We start from the raw sequence: 19,254 nt of genomic DNA on the forward strand, positions 1-19,254 counted from the left end.
TATTCACAAATAACTGATTACTTAGAATAATAGTCTATTTCAATTATGGAAATCAAATGGTTTTGATAGAGTAATTACTTGTCAGGAATGAATGACTATTTTGCTCAAGAACTGTGATAGCATCATATGTTGACTTCAGGTTGATCTGAATTTGCTGTTGGCATGGTGTTTGGGTACATTTTTCTTATTGATGATAAATTATAGCTTACATACCTTCATGCAATGCACTCTAATGCTAGCCATGTTCCAAAATATAAATTATTCACAGCTTCATCATTGTTCTTTAGAAACTAAAATGAAAATACCCTTGGTAGGCTAGTACATGAATAGAGCTCACGCAAGAGATGTTGTTGCCTGAGATGAAGGACAAGATGGCACCACTTCCCCATTCCACATATAGACTTTCATTGGACTACAGGTTGAGTAGTAGCTATGCAGTAATATCCTCTATTAAGCCTTAATGTGACAGGTCAGTTGAAGGGAATAGGACAGACAATTTGTTAACCATAGCTCTGTTCTTATGGCAGAGAGGAAAAGACAGTGGACTCAGGAGGGACTTTGCTGCCTCCCAGCATCTGTACCATTGAACCTATGTAGCCACAGCACTTTCTTTCCTTCTGGTTCATATTAAGTGTATGGGGAAGAATGTGGAAATGAAATGAGTCACCTTTGGAAAATCAGTATGGCTCAAAATGTTGGCTGAAGACACTGGGACACATTATATGTATGAGGACCACCATAAAAGCTAGGCCTGCCATTAAAGAAAGAGTCAGTGTAGATCTACACTGCCATGTAATACAGTATATGATTCCGGACTGTCTGCTTTGAACTGGATTATATGAGTCTACACTGCCATATAATCCAACTGAAAGCAGATAATCTGGATTTTATATGTGTAGATGGGGCCCAATATAACTGTCTCAATCAGCATTGGGAGCTTATGGCTGAAATCCAAGTTGGCTTTGTCAGGTTTAAACCACTTTGTGTGGAGTTACACTTGTGCTGGGCAATCTTTGTGTTGAATGGAAATGTTGCACTCATGAACAATGTCCAGATGTGAAACACCTGTGCAATTTCAGTTTTGCAACCTTGAAATGAATGGACAACTTAGAGAAAAAATCCTAACCCCTCCCACAGGGGAACACCAACATTATTGCAGCCCATAGCTCCTAACTATATTTCAGAGGCCACAGGTTTCTTGGCTTTGATAGTCCTAATGATTTGGAACATCTTCTCAAATACTCAAAATGTGTGTTATATGTACATACAATTTGTATTATATGTATAACACTCATAATTCCTCTTCCAACTATACTCCCAACACATCTGGAGAACTCTTAAGTTGGGGGAATACTGTTTTTGAACATAAGCATATTTTTTGGGTAAGACCAAAGGTTCATCTAGATGAGCATTCTGTTTCCAATAGGGACCTCTTAGATGCCTAAAGGAAACCTGATGAAAGGTATTCGTGCTGTCTTAAATGTTTCATTTGGTTATCATAATTGATAGCTATTGCTTTATCCTTCACAATTTTGTTCTATTTCCATTTAAATGCTGTCTAAGCCAGTCCTCCATGCCACATTTTTGGGTTGTGAATTTTGTTGATCAGTTATGGGCTTGTCATACATTTCCATTGTTTTTGAACCTTTACAGCTATCACCTTAGTTACCAAATCATGAAGATGTAGAATGGCATTATTTTGGTTCATGAATGGAAGACAGCTGGTGCTTCAGTACCTACTGACGGTGTTTTGACAAATCCTGATGCATTTGCCAGGTAGTACATGTGCTTCCTTCCTTTCAGGAAGCAATGTAAACTGCAACAGGGAGACATGCTTATACACTTGTTTTTCTCCCACATTTTACAATGTTTCCTGGAAGGGAACCTTGGGTGATAGTCTTTGGCATTCACCCATACCAAATGCTGCTGCAGTCTCTGGGGCAAAAGAAAGCTTAAAAGTGAGCTTCACACACACATGTACACATTACTCTCAATATCTCTAACTTTCTAGCATTAGATGGAAGAAATCCCCATGTGAGAGGGATGGGCAAACCACATGAGAATGTTCTCTCTACCCCTGAAAATAAATGTACCATGGCAAAAACCAATGTTCCTTTCCCTCATATGTGCTGCCCTTTCTTCTCCTATGTGCTTTGTTCACTGCTGAAAATGAGCATAATACACATTGGAATTTATATAAACAAATACCAAGTTCTCTCTGGCTACTAGAAAAAGACTATCAGGAACTTAATATTAACTAAATGTGGATTTTAACTTTCATTACTTTTTTCCCAGGGAGACAAAGGGGTATTAAGGCCTACACGTTCAACTGAGTATTCATTTGGCGTATCTCCCTACCATCTTCCCATCATAAACAATTATGTGATCCCTATTCCACCACCGCCCAAAAGTGAGAAGAACATGAGCACAATGAAAGCGGGGACTTTGAGAGGTCGAAGGTTTCGCCCAACAACTGCACTCGATGGCTTGGAGCAATTCATAATGAGAGTAATCAGTCTTTTCCTTCCTATCACATCATTTTTCTTTGTTTTATTCTACATGGAAAATTTCATACTTCTCTTTGCTAAATGTCTGAAGAAGGGTGGAAATATTGCCCACTCTGTTAGGAATGTCATGTTCTTGGCCAGTAGCCTAACCAACTTGAAGCTCACTTGTTTTGGAGTGAATTTTACTTTCCCAGATTCTTCTTTCCTGGAAAATTATAGCAGAGTTTATTATGTTATATTTTATATAGTTAATTGAGATAATTGTAATGTCATAGTAAAGTTTGATCTTAGTTTCACACAACTTTCTATTTCCTAAGTAAAATATTAAGAATCTGGTCTGCTATATCTGTAAATTGTAACTTGAGAAGAAAGACTATCCTTGTGGTATTGCCTTCTTTTTCATCATCCGTAGAAGCCATCAATTTGGCTTCCTTTCTCACTTGTCACCCTCCAAGCTGTGTGATGTTTAAGTAGGAAAGAACTGTGAAATAGGACTTCCAATCCCAAGCATGTTTCCCAGATTTAGTTTGGCCTATTGTGAGTGATAACTAATGATAGAGAAGTATGAGCTACAGCATGGGTCATGCTGGCTTAATGAACAAAACCTTAGGATTTAATATCCACATTTTAAACATAATATACACATATTCTTATCTGCCATTTTGTTAGACTATCCTTGTATAATACAACAGTGAAATATGGGGGGCTAGAAGCAGACTCTAAATGGCAACATACTACTTGTCTAAAGTTCATTTCTTATTTGGCAGAACAGTATATTTGATTTTCATTCTCCTGTAGAAATGCAAGAAATGCATTCTGCAGACATTAAATTTGTCCATAACTAAATAGGTCTACCTTTAACATGCTGAATTGATGCTTAAAATCAGGGGCTATGAAAATAGTAAAGATATAAGGGATGAAATCTAATCCCCACAGTGCTGTAATTCAGAGCCTGGGGGCTTCTTTTCTTAGATTTGTCAAGAAGCATTTCGGCTTTTTGGCCACTCTGCAGAGATATTATACTTAAGGGACTGAATATAGCCTTAGTAATGCTATTTAACTCAGATTTGTGAATTATACATTAAGCAGGCAAATTGTATTTCTTCCCAGTGACCATTTATTTCAGTTCATAACTAACTTCATAACTGGAGATGTCTTACTTTTTTGGATAATTCATCCATCTTAACTCTTCATTCTTTACAATGAATATCAATATCTTTAGACAGAACTATTGGTCAGTACTGGATACTGTATTTTAAATCTAGGGAATCTCTCCCATTTTCTTCCCCAGAAATGTATATTTAGAAGCATGATGCACCCAATTCTGCCGGAAAGATATAACCTTCATGAACGATGGGAATTTGAAGACTTCTTCGTTACTTTTCCTAATTCTTTCCAAAGAGATGCTAAACCTTTTTATTATTACATAGACTCTCATAGAAGACAATCTCATATATAAATTGAAGGCAGCTTGGGGGGCCTAAATTATGGATTATTGATAGGACCTGTGGATAAGTCAAGAGTAATTTTGCAGAGAAAGCAAAGCACCAGCACTGCCTTGGGTACAGTGTCCTCTGACTGCTGCTGCCATCATTTTCCCGTCCAGGCATTCAGAAAGATCTTTCACCACTCTACTCAGGGAAGGGAGACTCCTTTTTGATCAAATTTAAAATGCAGTATTAAATTTTACCAAAAAAGGAGCCATCCTCTTCTCTGAATAGAATGGCAAAAGGTGAGAGTTCAGTCTGTCCTGAGAAACCCTAAGTACTGATTCCCTCTACTCTCTTGGCATTCCATTGAGGGAAAGCACCAAATAGCCTTTTGAAAATAAGAGTTACAATAAATAATAATAATAATAATAATAATAATAATAATAATAATAACTTTATTTATACCCCGCCACCATCTCCCCAAAGGGGACTTGGGGTGGCTTACATGAGGTCAAGCCCAACAACACATCAGTAAAAACAAAACAGCAAGCAAATAAAATAGTACAATTAATATAACTTACATATAAACAATAACACAGAATTTAAAACCTTATGGCCGGGCCAGATGTAATAAATTATTTTTTTTAAATAAACACTGGGTGTGAACAGAGGTAGGATGTATCTAAGCAGGAGGGTTTTAAAAGATAATGTTGGAAGACCAACCCAACGGGTAGTAAAGTGCTTCTGAGGACAATTGCAGAGAATTAATCAGAGCAGGGCGGAAGCAAGAGTAGGGCCTCTCCAGATGATCAAAGAGATTGTGTGGGTTCGTACACAGAAATGCGGTCATGCAGGTAGACGGGTCCCAAACCATTCAGGGCTTTGTAGGTAAGAACCTGCACCTTGAATTGGGACCGGAAAATGAATCGCAGCCAATGGAGTTCCTTAAACAGGTACAGTATTTACACTGACCTGTAGATAAATCGATACAATATTTTTGTCATTTTCTGACTAAAATTTCTAGATTTATACATGAATATGTACAGTAACTTTCTCTGTGGTGTGACTACTTTTGTAGATCTCAATCCAATCTTGCTTGATTGGATTGATTGTAGATCTCCCAATTGGGGGTATTTTTGAAGTAGAATTGCTACAGCTTTGTAATACCTTTTGTTTGTCTTTTCTTTTGCATCATTCCCAGTGCTGTAATTTTAAATTTTAATTTAATTTTTCAGATGCACTAGCAGAGCTATACCCAGTATAGCAAATGTGGTCACACCATAGATTTGTATGAACATGTTACAAATTCCTGTGTGTTTCTACCCAATGGTTTGTTATATTATAGACAATAATACAGAACGTTCCTTTTGCATGACCTATATGCTCCATAATGAGTTAGAGACTTTCCAGTAGTAATTTTTTTGTAGAGCCAGAAGGCTTTTCTGCATAGCCCTATATCCCAGAATATCAAGGCAGAAAATCCCACAATATCTGCTTTGAACTGGGTTATCTGAATCCACACTCGGATAATGTGGGATTTTCTGCATTGATATTCTCGGATATAGGGATGTGTGGAAGGGCCCTGAGACAGCTCAGATTAGTTCAGTGTGGTTCTGTTGTTAAGTCCTTTTCCATAGTGTGTCTGAGAAACTTATGAAAAGCTTTCAAGAAAAGTGATTATTATTTTTTTATTTTACCAGAGTGGCAGTTCATGCCAAGTTATCAGTTATTTACTACCTTGTCACATATTCAAGCTGTGATTAATAAATACTGACAGCATAACATTGGTCTTAGAGTAGCACAATATAGGAATACATCTTTGCAATGCAAACTGTAGCATTTCGGTTAAGTTTTCTCCTCTTTGATTTAGGACACAGGGAAATTCTACAGGCCTCAAGTACACAGCAACGCATATCTCACCATGATCTATTTGGGAAAACCTGTGCACCTGTCCTATGAACTTTTCGATTACCGAGAGGAAATAAAAATATATCAACAACACTGTGGAGGAGAAAATCTATGTGTGTTCAAAGGAAAACTGCTGGAGGGAGGTGAGCCTGAAAAAGCCCAAGAGTTCACTTTAATTCTGGCAAACTCTTATTTTATATGGATAAACTGTTGAAGTGGTAGCAAAATTATTTCCGCGGAGCTCAGTCTTGTTATTTGTGTCTAGGGACTTATATACCAGCTGCCTGAAACTAAGCCTAGATTTACTGTTTCATGATTGAAAATGAGGCTGCAATTACTTTTGCAAATTATGGAAGGAGGGATGTACAGGGGTGATTTAACAAAATACAGTGGGTTAGATTAATTTTTGGATGGAGATGTATGGTTAATAAAATGCTTGCAGGGGTAAAATGAATACCAAATTATCTGCGTACAAGAAGCTATAATATATCAATGTGAGCTGTTTATCGCTCCAGAAGGGAAATGAATACATGCTTGAGGTTTGATTCTGAATGTGAATCAATGGTGCTGATGTTGACTTAAGCGGAGCTCTTGCAGGTATAATCACTAGTGGAAACTAGGGACGACTAGCATGCTGGGTAGAATTAATTTCATGTCATGAGAATGGTCTGTTGCTGAGGAAGGATATCTTTTCTGTTATGAATTTTCATTCATTTCATTTGTCATAGCATTTGGCACTAGAGAGAATGTCAACATAATGTAGCCCATGTCCTAAGGCCCTAAATCTGTCTTAGACAGACAGGACTGTGATATGGGAAGACACCGAGGAGTATGAAAGTAAGAGCAGTTAAGAATCAGTTGCTAATGGAATAATGGGTAAAGGAAAGCTAAGATGATACTTGAGAGTGCTGCTTTCAGTAAAAGGTACCTAAGGAGGAATTGTGAGGAGGTCAAGGAAGCAACTTATTATTGGATTGGGTACAATACAGAACAATATGACAACCCATTTGCCTATAGGAACCCCCCCTCCAAATAATTAATGTGCTTCTGAACAGTAGACCTCATACAAGGGGTTTTTTTTTGTATTACATCTCCCAGAATCCCAAATTGACCAGTGGCTCTGCTAGTTGGGGAATTCTGGAAATGATGGTAAACTCACCCTCCATCTCTCCCTAGCTTTGCTAAACAGAGCGAGTAGCAAGTGATGTACATAGGAAATAAGCAGCAAATGAACTAGTGAAAGCACAGAACCTTTGGGAAAAGCTTTTAAAATAGAGAATGCAGGTCTGATATGGAAGTGTTGGTGAGACTTTGAATCGCAGCAGTACAAACCAACAGTTGGAAACTAGATGGAGCATGGGCCAAACTTGAAGATACACTATTTGCCTAATTAAAAAATAGCAGACATGTGGACTTTGATCCAGATTATATCATCAAGTGAGAAACTTTGCTAGAAAGACTAGAAACACCCAATGCCAAAGAAGCCAGAAAGTGTGGAAGTTTTTTCTAGACTCTGTGAAATGTCTATGTAAGACGCCAGTTGCTTTACTATTTCTAGCAAAACAAAATGAATGAGTCGGGTAATTATTTGGTAGTAATGTATAGATAAGACGATGCTTGGGTCTTAATGAACCCGAGGCCAAGCAAAGCTTTTGCCCATTAGGCAAAACTACTTTTGTTTATCAAAATTGAGTTGATTTACTCCAACTTTCTGAGGTCTTCTTTTGTGAACAAATATCTGTTAATTTACTTCTCTGCAATTTTTGGTAGACAGTTTTCCCATTTTATCAACAAAATTTAAAATGTTGCAATCAAACATTATAAGAACTGAATGGACAAACCCACAGACAGTTGTTTTTATTGTTATTAATTAATTAATTTGTCCTTTAATTAATTTGCCCTTCTTGGCTAATTAAATTGGCCAGAGGCGGGTTGGTTGATTGGTTTGCATTGATCATCAATGCTTCACTGGAGCAGGGGACATTTCCATCTAGTCTGAAACAGGCTGTGGTTACACCAATCCTGATAAAGGCCTCCCTTGGCCCCACGGTTTTAAGCAACTACAAGCCAATCTCTAACTTCCCTTTTTTTGGGCAAGGTACTGGAACAGGTGGTCACCTCTCAGCTCCAGGGATTCCTAGAGGACATTGATTACTTGGACCAGTCACAGTCTGGATTTAGGCCTGGTCATGGTACCAAGACTGCTTTGGTCACCTTGGTGGATGGCACTCCGCAGGGAGTGTGACTGTTGGTTTTCTTGGACATCTCAGCGGTTTTCGATACCATCGACCATGGTATCCTTCTTGGACGGCTCTCCGGGATGGGTCTTGGGGGCATGGCTCTGTCGTGGCTCCGGTCCTTCCTGGAGGATCGTTTCCAGATGGTGAAGCTGGGGGACACCTGCTCGAACCGCTGGCCTTTGACCTGTGGGGTCTCGCAAGGTTCTATGCTGCCCCCCATGCTTTTTAAGATCTACATGAAACCGCTGGGAGAGGTCATCTGGAGTTTTGGAGTTGGGTGCCATCTCTACGCAGATGACGCCCAACTCTACTACACCTTTCCACCTAATTCCAAGGAAGCCCCTCGGGTGCTGGACGAGTGCCTGGCCGCTGTGACTGTCTGGATGAGAATGAATAAGCTGAGGATCAATCCCAAGAAGACAGAGGTTCTCCAGGTCGATTGTAAGCTGGATGGAGGTATAGGATGGCAACCTGTGCTTGATGAGGTTGCAGTCCCCCTGATGTCACAGGTCCTCAGCTTGGGTGTCCTCCTAGACTTATTGCTAACGCTTGAAGCCCAGGCATCGGCAGTGGCTGGGAGGGCCTTCGCACAATTAAAACTCGTGCGCCAGCTGCGACCATAGCTCATGAAGTCGGATCTGGCCATGGTGGTCCATGCCTTAGTCACCTCCAGATTGGATTGCTGCAATGCAATCTATGCTGCCCTTGAAGGCAGCTCAGAAATTTCAATTGGTCCAACGGGTAGCAGCCAGATTACTAACTGGAGCGACTTAAAGGAGCGGTCAACCCCCTGGTTCAACGAGCTCCATTGGCTGCCGTTCATTTTCCGGTCCCAATTCAAGGTGCAGGTTCTCACCCACAAAGCCTGAATGGTTTGGGACCCGCCTACCTTCGTGACCGCATTTCTGTTTACGAACCCACGTGATCTCTTCGATCATCTGGAGAGGCTCTGCTTTCGCTCCGGCCCCCCTCACAGGCGCGATTGCTGGGGACGAGGGAGAGGGCCTTCTCTATGGTTGCCCCCTGTCTCTGGAACTCACTCCCTAAGGATATCAGACAAGCACTCACTTTGGCAGTCTCTAGGAGGAGCTTGAAAACGTGGCTGTTCCAGTGTGCCTTCCCTGAACAAAGGAAATGATCCCTGAACAAAGCCCTGATCTGACCAATTTTCTACTATATATCCTCTGAAGCACTTTATTTACTTGTTGGATTGATCTCCCTACATCATTCTCTAAAACCCCCTGTCTAGATATACCCTACTCTGTGCACGCCCAGTGTTTTTAAAATTTTTAATCTATTACACCCTGCCTGGCCATAGTGTTTTAAATCTCTTGTGTGTTTCTGCTTATATGTTAGTTAAATTATATGTATTGTTTTATTTGCTTGCTTGCTTTGTTGTTGTACTGATGTATTCGTTGGGCTTGGCATCATGTAAGCCACCCCGAGTCCCTTTGGGGAGATGGTGGCGGGGTATAAATAAATATTATTATTATTATTATTATTATTATTATTATTATTAACCTAATTGCTAGTTCCAGGTTCAGGAGACTCATTGACACAATTCCTGAATGGTGAAGTAATTCATAAAAAAACCTATTGTTGGGCTACTCTAGTTGGGATTAGTAATTGAATTTTAGTCTAAAATCAAGGCCATAAACAAAGGCAACAATACTTAAAATTCTTCCTCTCATAGAAGTGGATGTGATTTAATTTCTAAGGAAAACAAATATATTCACCCTTCCCTGGCAGAGAACTCTGGTGACACAACAAACAACAAATTCCAAGATTTCAAAGGATGGAGATATGGCAGCAAAAGTGGTATCAAGCTGCTATAATTCTGCAGTGTGGATAGTCACTGTTTTCTCTCAGACTCTATCTTTCTATACACATATTCTTCCAGCAATGAGAGAGCTTTTGAATGTGTTCCCTGCAATATGAATTATTAATTCTAGGGCAAAGGTACACATCTTTGCCCTGTACATTTGGTTCTCAATCTACCTTAGATGCAGTAAAAAGCCCCAACCATCTTATTTGTCTCCCTCAATTGCAGAAACATTTCACTTTACCTCCAGGCGGCATTATGGTTTTCCCTTCAGCCTTACATTTTATCTCAATGGACTACAAGTGGATCGATTAAGTTCTTGCTGTGAATATAAACATCGGAAAGGGACGCGTCTGGGTGGCAAGCATGGGCACTTTGGTTTCGTCAATGTGGAAAGATCAGCTCCTTGCTATAGGTATGAACAGTTGATTGATATTTGTCTATGTCTGTTAGGGTGTAATCAACCCTGTCTTGAAATTGCCACCCGCCTATTTTTCCAGGGCCTTGATCCTGTTCAGATATAGGTCTAGAACAGGGACGGACACATTTCATTGCCTGTATCACCTCAAAACCCGCTGCAAGCTGCATCACTCTGAATCAGAAATCAGAGGTGGCTGAATGTCCCCTTTTAGTTTCCGGAAAAATTTGGAGGGGATGTCAGAACAATGTTCAGCTTGTTTTAATGGTTGAGGCTTTGAGAATCATGACTCTTCTCCTTGTTGGGATGGATAGGATTCTGGAAGAAAAAACAATGAGGAAGGGGTGCTTTGGGGAATATGTTGCCTGGTCATGTCTAGAAACCATTTGTTTTCTTTATTCTGCAGATTCCAAGTTTTCAGAAGAGATCCCATGTAGATCTTATATGGCAGAGTTATGTGACACTTTGGGGGATAAGCTTTCAGGGATCAGAGCACACTTGAGATGCACATGACACCATGTGCCTCAATATACCTCTATTCATATGCCACTCATATGTGGTATGATCAGCAGCCAGGCTACCCATGCTATGGGCTGTCACATTCACATGGAGCAATGTTAAATTCTGTAAGCACTATCTAGAACCCCTGGGAGGTTTACTTTGCAACTGAGGGGCCTTCCACACAGCCCTATATCCCAGAATATCAAGGTAGAAAATCCCACAATATCTGCTAATGTGTAATTTTCTGCCTTGATATTCTGGGATATAGGGCTGTGTGGAAGGACCCTCAGAGCCTACCAATTTTGTGAGTTTTCATATTGCACTTATCTTCCTCAATGCTCAATTTTCCGGGCCAAGCTTCATTTATGTGACTTCCTATGGGTGTTTTGGATTTGAGATTCCATTAATTCCACCATTAAACCCAATGGTCAGGAATGCTGGGAACCTAACAAACCTGGAGGGTATCAGCTTAGGGAAGATCTCTGGATTCTATAAAAATGAACCTCTTCAAAGACATGTCCAGAGCTCACAAAATCGTCTGATCATAAATATTCCATATCTAAACATTAAATGCTTTGAGCTGTCTCTCTAAAAAGTTGTAGATTTTTGGAATTTACTTTGTGTTCATTTTGCTGATGATGGACAATTTCAGAGCCACTTTTACAAGGCTACACACTGTTGTTCTTCTAGATCAGTGTTTCTCAAACTGTTCTCCTCCAGGTGTTTTGGACTTCAGCTCCCAGAAACCCAGCCAGTTTACCAGGTGTTAGAAATTGTGGAAGCTGAAGTTCACAACATCTGGAGGAGCACAGTTTGAGAAACTCTATTCTAGATGCATTGCATTCTGACCAGTCTAGTTCAAGGTAATAGCAGTTTTAGTGTGGAATTTTTCTTTATTTATTTCCTACCCTTCTTACCCCAAAGGGGACCCAGAGCAGCTCACAAGTAGGCAACAGTTCAATGCTGCATAAACAGACTACAAATAAAATAAATATACATTAAAAACAAAAAATTAAGAACATCTAAACATTAATTGTATGTCCTGGAAGCAAAACCAAAACTGACACAAACCCTCTTTTGGTATTCTCATCCACACTGTCCCAGAATGCATGAAAGGAAGAACAGGACTGCACGAACAAGTCCAATTCCTCGTAATCTGATTTTTGGCACATACAGGACTCACATGTTCAGCAAAAGATCTGAAGGGGGAATGGTCACTTAGTCACCTGAACAAACATAAAACCCATCAAATGGCTAGACACCTCTGATTAGCGGGGTTCATGATTAAATGGAGAAGCACATTCAGTTGAAAAGTCAGGAACTCCTCCTTTATGCCTTTTGCTCAATGTATGAAGGTTGTTATCTACATTTAAGCAGGTTCAGAGATTATTTGCATTTGGCTTAGGTGTTCAACCCTGCTAGGTTCTCTATTCTCTCTCTGTGTAGGTCCTGTATATACTAGAAATTATAGCCAAAAGTCTAGAAAGTTTAGTAAAAAAACCTAGGTCGACTTATCCATAGCTCAATGTAAGTACTGTATTTTTTTATCAAACTTATTTCTGTCAAAGGACCACTTTTGGACTTTTTGAATGTCCAGGCAGGAACATGGCAGTTACAGTGGTTCTTTTCCACTTCCCCTCAAAAGGTTGAGAGATTAGTGGAGGCCAGCATTTCTTTTAGATTTCCCTGAGATGGACAAAGCTTTTGCCACTTTGCTGAGAGAAGAGGATGGTTCCTTTTTTGATAGGAGTTAATACTGTACCTTAACTTTTATCAACAGAAGGAACTATCCTCTTCTTTGAGTAGAGTAGTAACAAGCCTTTTTGAATGCCTTGGGAGGCAGTGGACAAGATGGCTGGCCCCCTGTGGCAGCATTGGTGCTTTCACTTGTATATGGATTTTTTTCCGTATCAGGAGCGACTTGAGAAACTGCAAGTCACTTCTGGTGTGAGAAAATTGGCCGTCTGCATGGACATTGCCCAAGGGATGCCCTGGTATTTTACCATCCTGTGGGAGGTTTCTCTCCTGTCCCCTCATGAGAAGCTGGAGCCAACAGACAGGAACTTACCCTGCTCCCTGGATTCAAACCGCCGACTTTTTGGTCAGCAGTCCTGCAGGCACAAGGGTTTAACCCACTGCACTACTGGGGGCTCCTGTATAAGGAATGATCCTTGAACTATCCATGAGTCATGTGAACATCTGTAATTTTGACATGGAATTCTTATAAAGGATTGACTTATACACAAGTATATATGGTAGATGCTAAAAAGGCTTTTCCAAAGAGGTTTTGAGGTATAAGTGTCAGGTCACATAGATCAATCAAATGTCATGTCTAAGACTAGCCTAGAGTACATTGTTGGTTTTCCCTGTAGTGCATGACTTCCTTTGATAGCTTAATATTTTCGAAGCAATTTATTTTCTTCCACCAGTCTGCAAAGTGTCTTCCCCTGGTCTTGTCGCCTAGATTGGCATGGGTTGATTTGCAGGTTAACAATCCTGTTTCGCTGCAGAGAACTGAACGAGCCAATCCTTTCACCCTTTTGAACTCTGTGTCTATGTCCAAATGCTTCCCACTAGGGTGCTCAGAATTTTCAGGTATTTATACATTTCACCTGTGTTTTCAAGGTATGCTAAGGTAGACATAATACTAAAATCTTAGATTTGAGGTTACAAAAATTTGAGATTAAGGGGAAAAGTCTTGGTTCTTAGGGAATTCATTTGGAAAGGCACACATTTTTCCTGTTGCATTTTAATAGATTTGAGCATATCAGGCCCACTTCAGTGTCTTTTGCCAGATGTCAGCGGCAACAGCAATCATAGCCATTTCTGCTTGTAAGTGTTGGTTTTTGTGGCATGTCTCTGATTTGTGCAGCAGTATCAAGCTGGAGAATGCCATGCAAATTTTCTGGTCTCATCTTTCCTTCTTAGTATTTTCTAAACAACAATGAAAGTAGGAGGAAAGAGAAGAAATCAGAACTCCCATGGAGCCAAATTACTTTTCCGATAAGCATATTCCACCATCCAGAAATATTTCCACCCTCCTCAGAATAAGATTTGCATGATTTATGTAAATATTATACTATCTCTGGTGTGATAAGGGCTTTCTGAGAAGAGGAATGTATGCAAATTAGATACTGGCTATACTTTTTCAATAAATGTCCAAGCTAGCCATACAAATGTGTAATACAAAGACTAGTAAAAGAATAGCAAAATGCTCCCACCAATCTCTTTGGGGAGAAATGTTTAGTATGATACATCTACATCCTGAATCTAAACAATTTTAATTATCATGGCTTTATGTGTTTGGGGTTTTTTGTGTGTGACTGTGATGAATATTTTCTAGTCCAATTGTCGGGGTATTTTTGATTCATGGGGCTAGCAGAGGGTAAGGGAATTGAGAGAGAGGTCCTATGGCTATGGACATAAGTATGTTTGTAGTTTATATAGCCTGTTAAACTCACAAAGATAAATTTGTTCCTCAGCTTTAGGCTATTATGATGTAAGATGAAGAATTACATGATAAAATTGCACCATTAAAACAGAAAATATCCATAAGCGTCATATGGCATCGTCTATAACAAACACTGTTTGGTATATCCAGCAAAGTAACTGAGCATGTAATTTTAATTCCCTTACTAAAAGTTAATTTATTTAGCCATCTTCCAATATAAGCTTCTGGGATGATGTACAATTAAAGGTATAAATCAGTACTATAAAATGTAGTCATCAAAGCACTAGCAACATCAGTCAATAGAAGCTCATTGAATTGTAATACAACTGTTCTATGCATTCCTATTCAAAATTAAGTCCTATTCAAATTAAGTTAGGTGGTCTAACTCCAAGATAAGGGAAGTTATCTTGTAGTACCTTAGAAAAGAGCTTTCAAAACTGTGTGTCGTGACATGTTAATGTGTCAGCTGAAGTATGTAGGTGTGTCACTCAAATGTGACAAGAAATGACAACCATCTTGGAAATATGTTATTTCACAAATCATACATTTTTAAAAAATATAAATGAACAATTCCATGAGACAGGTTGTATCCTTATTCATTGTATTATTCATTTATATATGTGTCCGTATGTCTTATAAGGGGTTGGCTTTAACTTCCGGTTTGCTAGTAAAATTGAATACTGTGTCTCAAAATGATACAAGTCTAAAAAGTGTGTCACCAACATGAAATGTTTGAAAAACTCTTTCTTAGAGACTAATCACAAGAATGAAGTTGGTAGTTTCCAAAAGCTTGTTCTACCAACTTTGTTCTTTCTTTTAGTCACTAAGGTGCTATAAATTCATGCTGTATACCGATATTCCATACTAACACAGCTATTTTTTTGAATTCTAATCTTTAATTAAATTTGTGTCACTGGATTACCAGGACAAATCAAAATTGATTCTTGACATGCTTTTCTGGGGAATGGATACCAAATACTGGGCACTGTGATCAGGAAAACTGGTGTTCCAGTCACTATTTTCTTTATCTTCACATAGAACTAGAGGAAAACCTTAGATTAAGATGGTATAATTCGGACTATTTTGTATGGTCAAACTATGTGTTTAGTCATCATGCTTTGAAATAAAAGATATGTGTCAATGTTAAATTTTGGGGACATTTTAATGTGTTTAACATTAGCAGCAATCATATAGTTTTGCCATGGGATAAACTAACTGGCTATGTACAGGTGACCAGAACTCAATCAATTAAGGATTTCATAGATAACAGTTAGTACTTCTTGAGTATCCTCTATCTGAAATATGTGGGGCCAGAAATGTTGTGGATTTTTTTTGTATATTTGCATATCCATACATAATTAGATATTTTGAGACCCATGTATAAGCGTGAAATTAATTGATATTTCACATACATCTTATTCACATAGCCTGATGGTAATTATTGTATACACAATATTTGTATTAATTTTGTGCATGAAAAAGTTAGCATACATTGAACTGCCAGTAAGCAAGGCAACTATCTCACCCATCCATGTGGACAATGATAGATTTTGGAATTCTGGATAAGGGAGGCTCAACATGTACCTTAAATTGTGCCCAGAAGTGACACCACAACCAGGGCAGGAATGTTCAAGCATGGTTGGCATGTGTTGTAGGCAGTTCCAGTTATTGCTTCCAAATGTACCTGTTTAAACCTCTGTACAAGAAGTCTTCCAAATTACTGCAAGCAGGTACTTATAGTAACTCCTTCCTTAGTGGATCAAACCCAGCATCCCATGCTATTTTAGCATCCAGTTTCCAACAATAGCTAACCAGCTGCTACCACAAAGTCCGGTATCAGGTGTAAAAGCTGATCAGGGACCACTTTGACCAGGGACCACTCTTCAACCAAGAGAGATATGAATCCATTTTTGGTCAGCTTTAGATTTGGTTTGTTTATTTGGGGTGCTGACTCAAAAAATTGCATTGGATAATCCATATCAGCTCTAGTTTCTGATACAGAACATATGCCATCCAGTTGTTGCCATTTGTTCACCCACAGAAAACCAAATTTAATAAGCCTTGGCACTATAAGAAGGTTTCACAAGACCAGTCACTGTCATTGCAATGGTGTAGTAATGGTGAGGCTGCAGACCATATTTTAGTTCTTGCGGAGCACTGGTGGTCCACGGACTACAGGTTGGAAACCACTGATTTAGTAGATTGCAAGTGATTCTGAATTTGGAGGCTTATGTTTGCATAGTGCAATGGTTTCAGTATTTGTCCTGGACTCTGGGACTTCATGGTTTGAATAATCAGTTAGTCATGGAAGCTAATCTTGGGCAAGCCACACTTTCTCAGCCTCAGAGACATACCCCTTTGAAAAATCTTGCCAAGAAAAACTGGTGGATTTGTATTAGGGACACCATACATTGGAAATGACTTGAAAGCAGGCAATGACAACAACAACAGCAATGTAGTAGTTAATGGCATCAAGATTCACTTCTATTATTGAAGAAAAATGTCCATGAATATGTTTGATCTAGAAATCTGAGCAATTTCTTTTAGGGGCATAACTTCTAGAACATGTGATCCCGAAAGCTATAATCAAAAATACCCACAATCCATTGTGGTAACCTGGTTTAGTCCTCCCTCCCTTGTTATAATCCTGTAATATGTCAGTACAAGTTTATTCAGGAGTTCATAAAAGCATTTGGGAGGGGGGGGGGCATTAATTTGCCACATCTTCTGTACAAACAAAACACTCTCACATCATAATTTGTAGCTGACTTTGGAGTACTGGCTGTTCACAAGTCTCCAAGTATATAATTAGGAATTTAAGTGGTTCAAAGTGGGGGAAAACAGACAATTCAACATTTCATAGAAATCTTTATAAACATAGTTTACAGCAGGAGAAAAGGGCTCTTCTTTGTTCCCATCTCATTCTGTGCCTACTTAGTTCTGGTTACTCATCTTTACAAAGTTCCTTTCTTTCCTTCAAATCAATTCAATTGCTTTGTTATTTCTTTGCTGGGAGTTGTAGTGGCTGGCACCCTTGCTTCTAGATAATTCCCTGGTCTTGCTATTTTGCCATAAGATACACTTCAAGTAATAACCTCTTTGGTACCATTCTTTCTTCAAAAACACTTTAAAGGTGGAATCCAATTATGGGCTGAATTGAATGCTACCCAGCTGGAATAGACCCATTGAATCCCATTGAATGGGACTTATCCAAGTGGTGACTAAATTGTGTGCATTTCAGTGGACCTGCTTTAGGTGGGACTCATATTGGATTTAGCTCAATTCAGGCATTGATGTGTCTGTCTATATTGTATAAAAGAATGTTAGACTGATATTGTGGAAGAAACAAAACACTGTTTAGATGTTCTTTGAAACAAAGGGCACCTATTTTGTATTTAAAAAAAATAAGGATACATGGATATCACAGTTTCAGAGTGAGTTCAGCTAACTAAGCAACCAAAACATTTGCAGGCATTTGTAGTTGCAATAGTTGTACAATTCAAAGGTCTCTTTTGTTGTTAGTGATTTTTTTTTGCAAGTGTAGAGTATAGGATTTTCCTAAATCTTACATTTACTGTTCTCTTTTATTTTTGTTGTCAGATAACTCATTTCCAGGAGGTTTTGTATTTTGTCTCTCTGCAACTTTCCACTATATTTTTTGCCAGGTGTATCATTTCAATGGGTCTGGACAAAAAGCCTTGCCCTCCCAAGAGAAAGACTACTGATGAGGATGAAGCAAAGAAAGAAGACTCAGAGAAAGAAGACAAAGACAAGCTAAGAGAGAGCAGCAGCAGTCGGGAGGACAAGCAAGAATTGGCGTCTCGGTTTTCACCAGCTCCCGAAGAAAGAAAAGCATTTGCAGAAGAGGCTCATGTCATGGAATGGGAGACTAGAAAAGAAAAAATACGAAGGGGCAGTGATGAAACTGAAACCTACCAGAGATCTTCAGGTAATGATGGTACAGAAGGGAAGGAGAGGGGTTGTATCTCAATATATTCTTCATGCAGAAAGGCATTGAACCTAGTTTGTTCCTGACATCTTCACTGAAAAGGCTCCCATTAAGGGTGAAGAAAACATTCTCTCTCTCGAAGATATTTGAGAATACTGTCAGTTAAAGTAGTCAGTAGTGAGCTAGGCAAATGAGTAATAATAATAATAATAACAACAACAACTTTATTTTTATACCCTGCCAGCACTTCCCCGAAGGGACTCGGGCAGCTTACATATGGGACAGAATATCCACAAGACATAAAACAAAACAATCCATTTAAAGAAAAAACACACAATTAAAATAACATCATAAAATGCAACAACTAGATAAAAACACAATTAAACATAAGAGTATAAAACAGCAGCATTGAAGTTCCATTAGACAATGTTCTACCAAAACCAATGACCAAAATTTTCTAAAATGAGCTGGCTGTAAGAGGGCCGGGCATGGGATAGTGCAAAACAGCATACCATAGGGCTGGGGAATTGGATGAAGTGCAGAGAACAGAGTACTATCTGGCAACCTAGGGACTGGGCATTAATAAACTAGAGACTAGTCATTCCCAAATGCTTGTTGGAACATCCATGTTTACAGATCCCTGTGGAAGGTGGACAGTGTGGAGACTTGCCTAATCTCTCTAGGGAGGGTGTTCCAGAGTCTGGGGGCCACCACTGAGAAGGCCCTTTCCCTCGTCCCCACCGACTGTGCTTGTGACAGTGGTGGAAGTTAGAGGAGGGCCTCCCTAGCGGGTCTTAGAGCCCGCGCCAGTTGATAGGAAAAGATGCGATCATGAAAATAGACAGGGCCCAAACTGTTTAGGGCTTTGTATGTCATAACCTGCACCTTGAATTGGGACTGGAAACTTATCAGTCCCAATTCAATTTGTAATAATATCATCAAAATATTATAAATCTCAATTTATAATAATATTATCAAAATTTTCCTGCTTTTCTTTTCTTTCTTCATAATTGGGCACCAAAAATGAT

At 39.2% G+C, this 19,254-nt stretch overlaps 1 protein-coding gene across 1 annotated transcript in view; it reads left to right on the top strand.

The window, feature by feature from the left end:
* ERICH3 (glutamate rich 3) overlaps positions 1 to 19,254 on the top strand; it is a 77,535-nt gene that overhangs the window by 25,480 nt on the left and 32,801 nt on the right. The window contains exons 7-10 of the mRNA XM_060773734.2: positions 2,296 to 2,508; positions 5,808 to 5,988; positions 10,136 to 10,322; positions 17,943 to 18,226. Of these exons, the coding sequence (XP_060629717.2) occupies positions 2,296 to 2,508; positions 5,808 to 5,988; positions 10,136 to 10,322; positions 17,943 to 18,226 (865 nt within the window). The remainder of the gene's footprint in view (positions 1 to 2,295; positions 2,509 to 5,807; positions 5,989 to 10,135; positions 10,323 to 17,942; positions 18,227 to 19,254) is intronic.

Source organism: Anolis sagrei, chromosome 4 (assembly GCF_037176765.1).
Source record: "Anolis sagrei isolate rAnoSag1 chromosome 4, rAnoSag1.mat, whole genome shotgun sequence".
NCBI lineage: Eukaryota > Metazoa > Chordata > Lepidosauria > Squamata > Dactyloidae > Anolis > Anolis sagrei.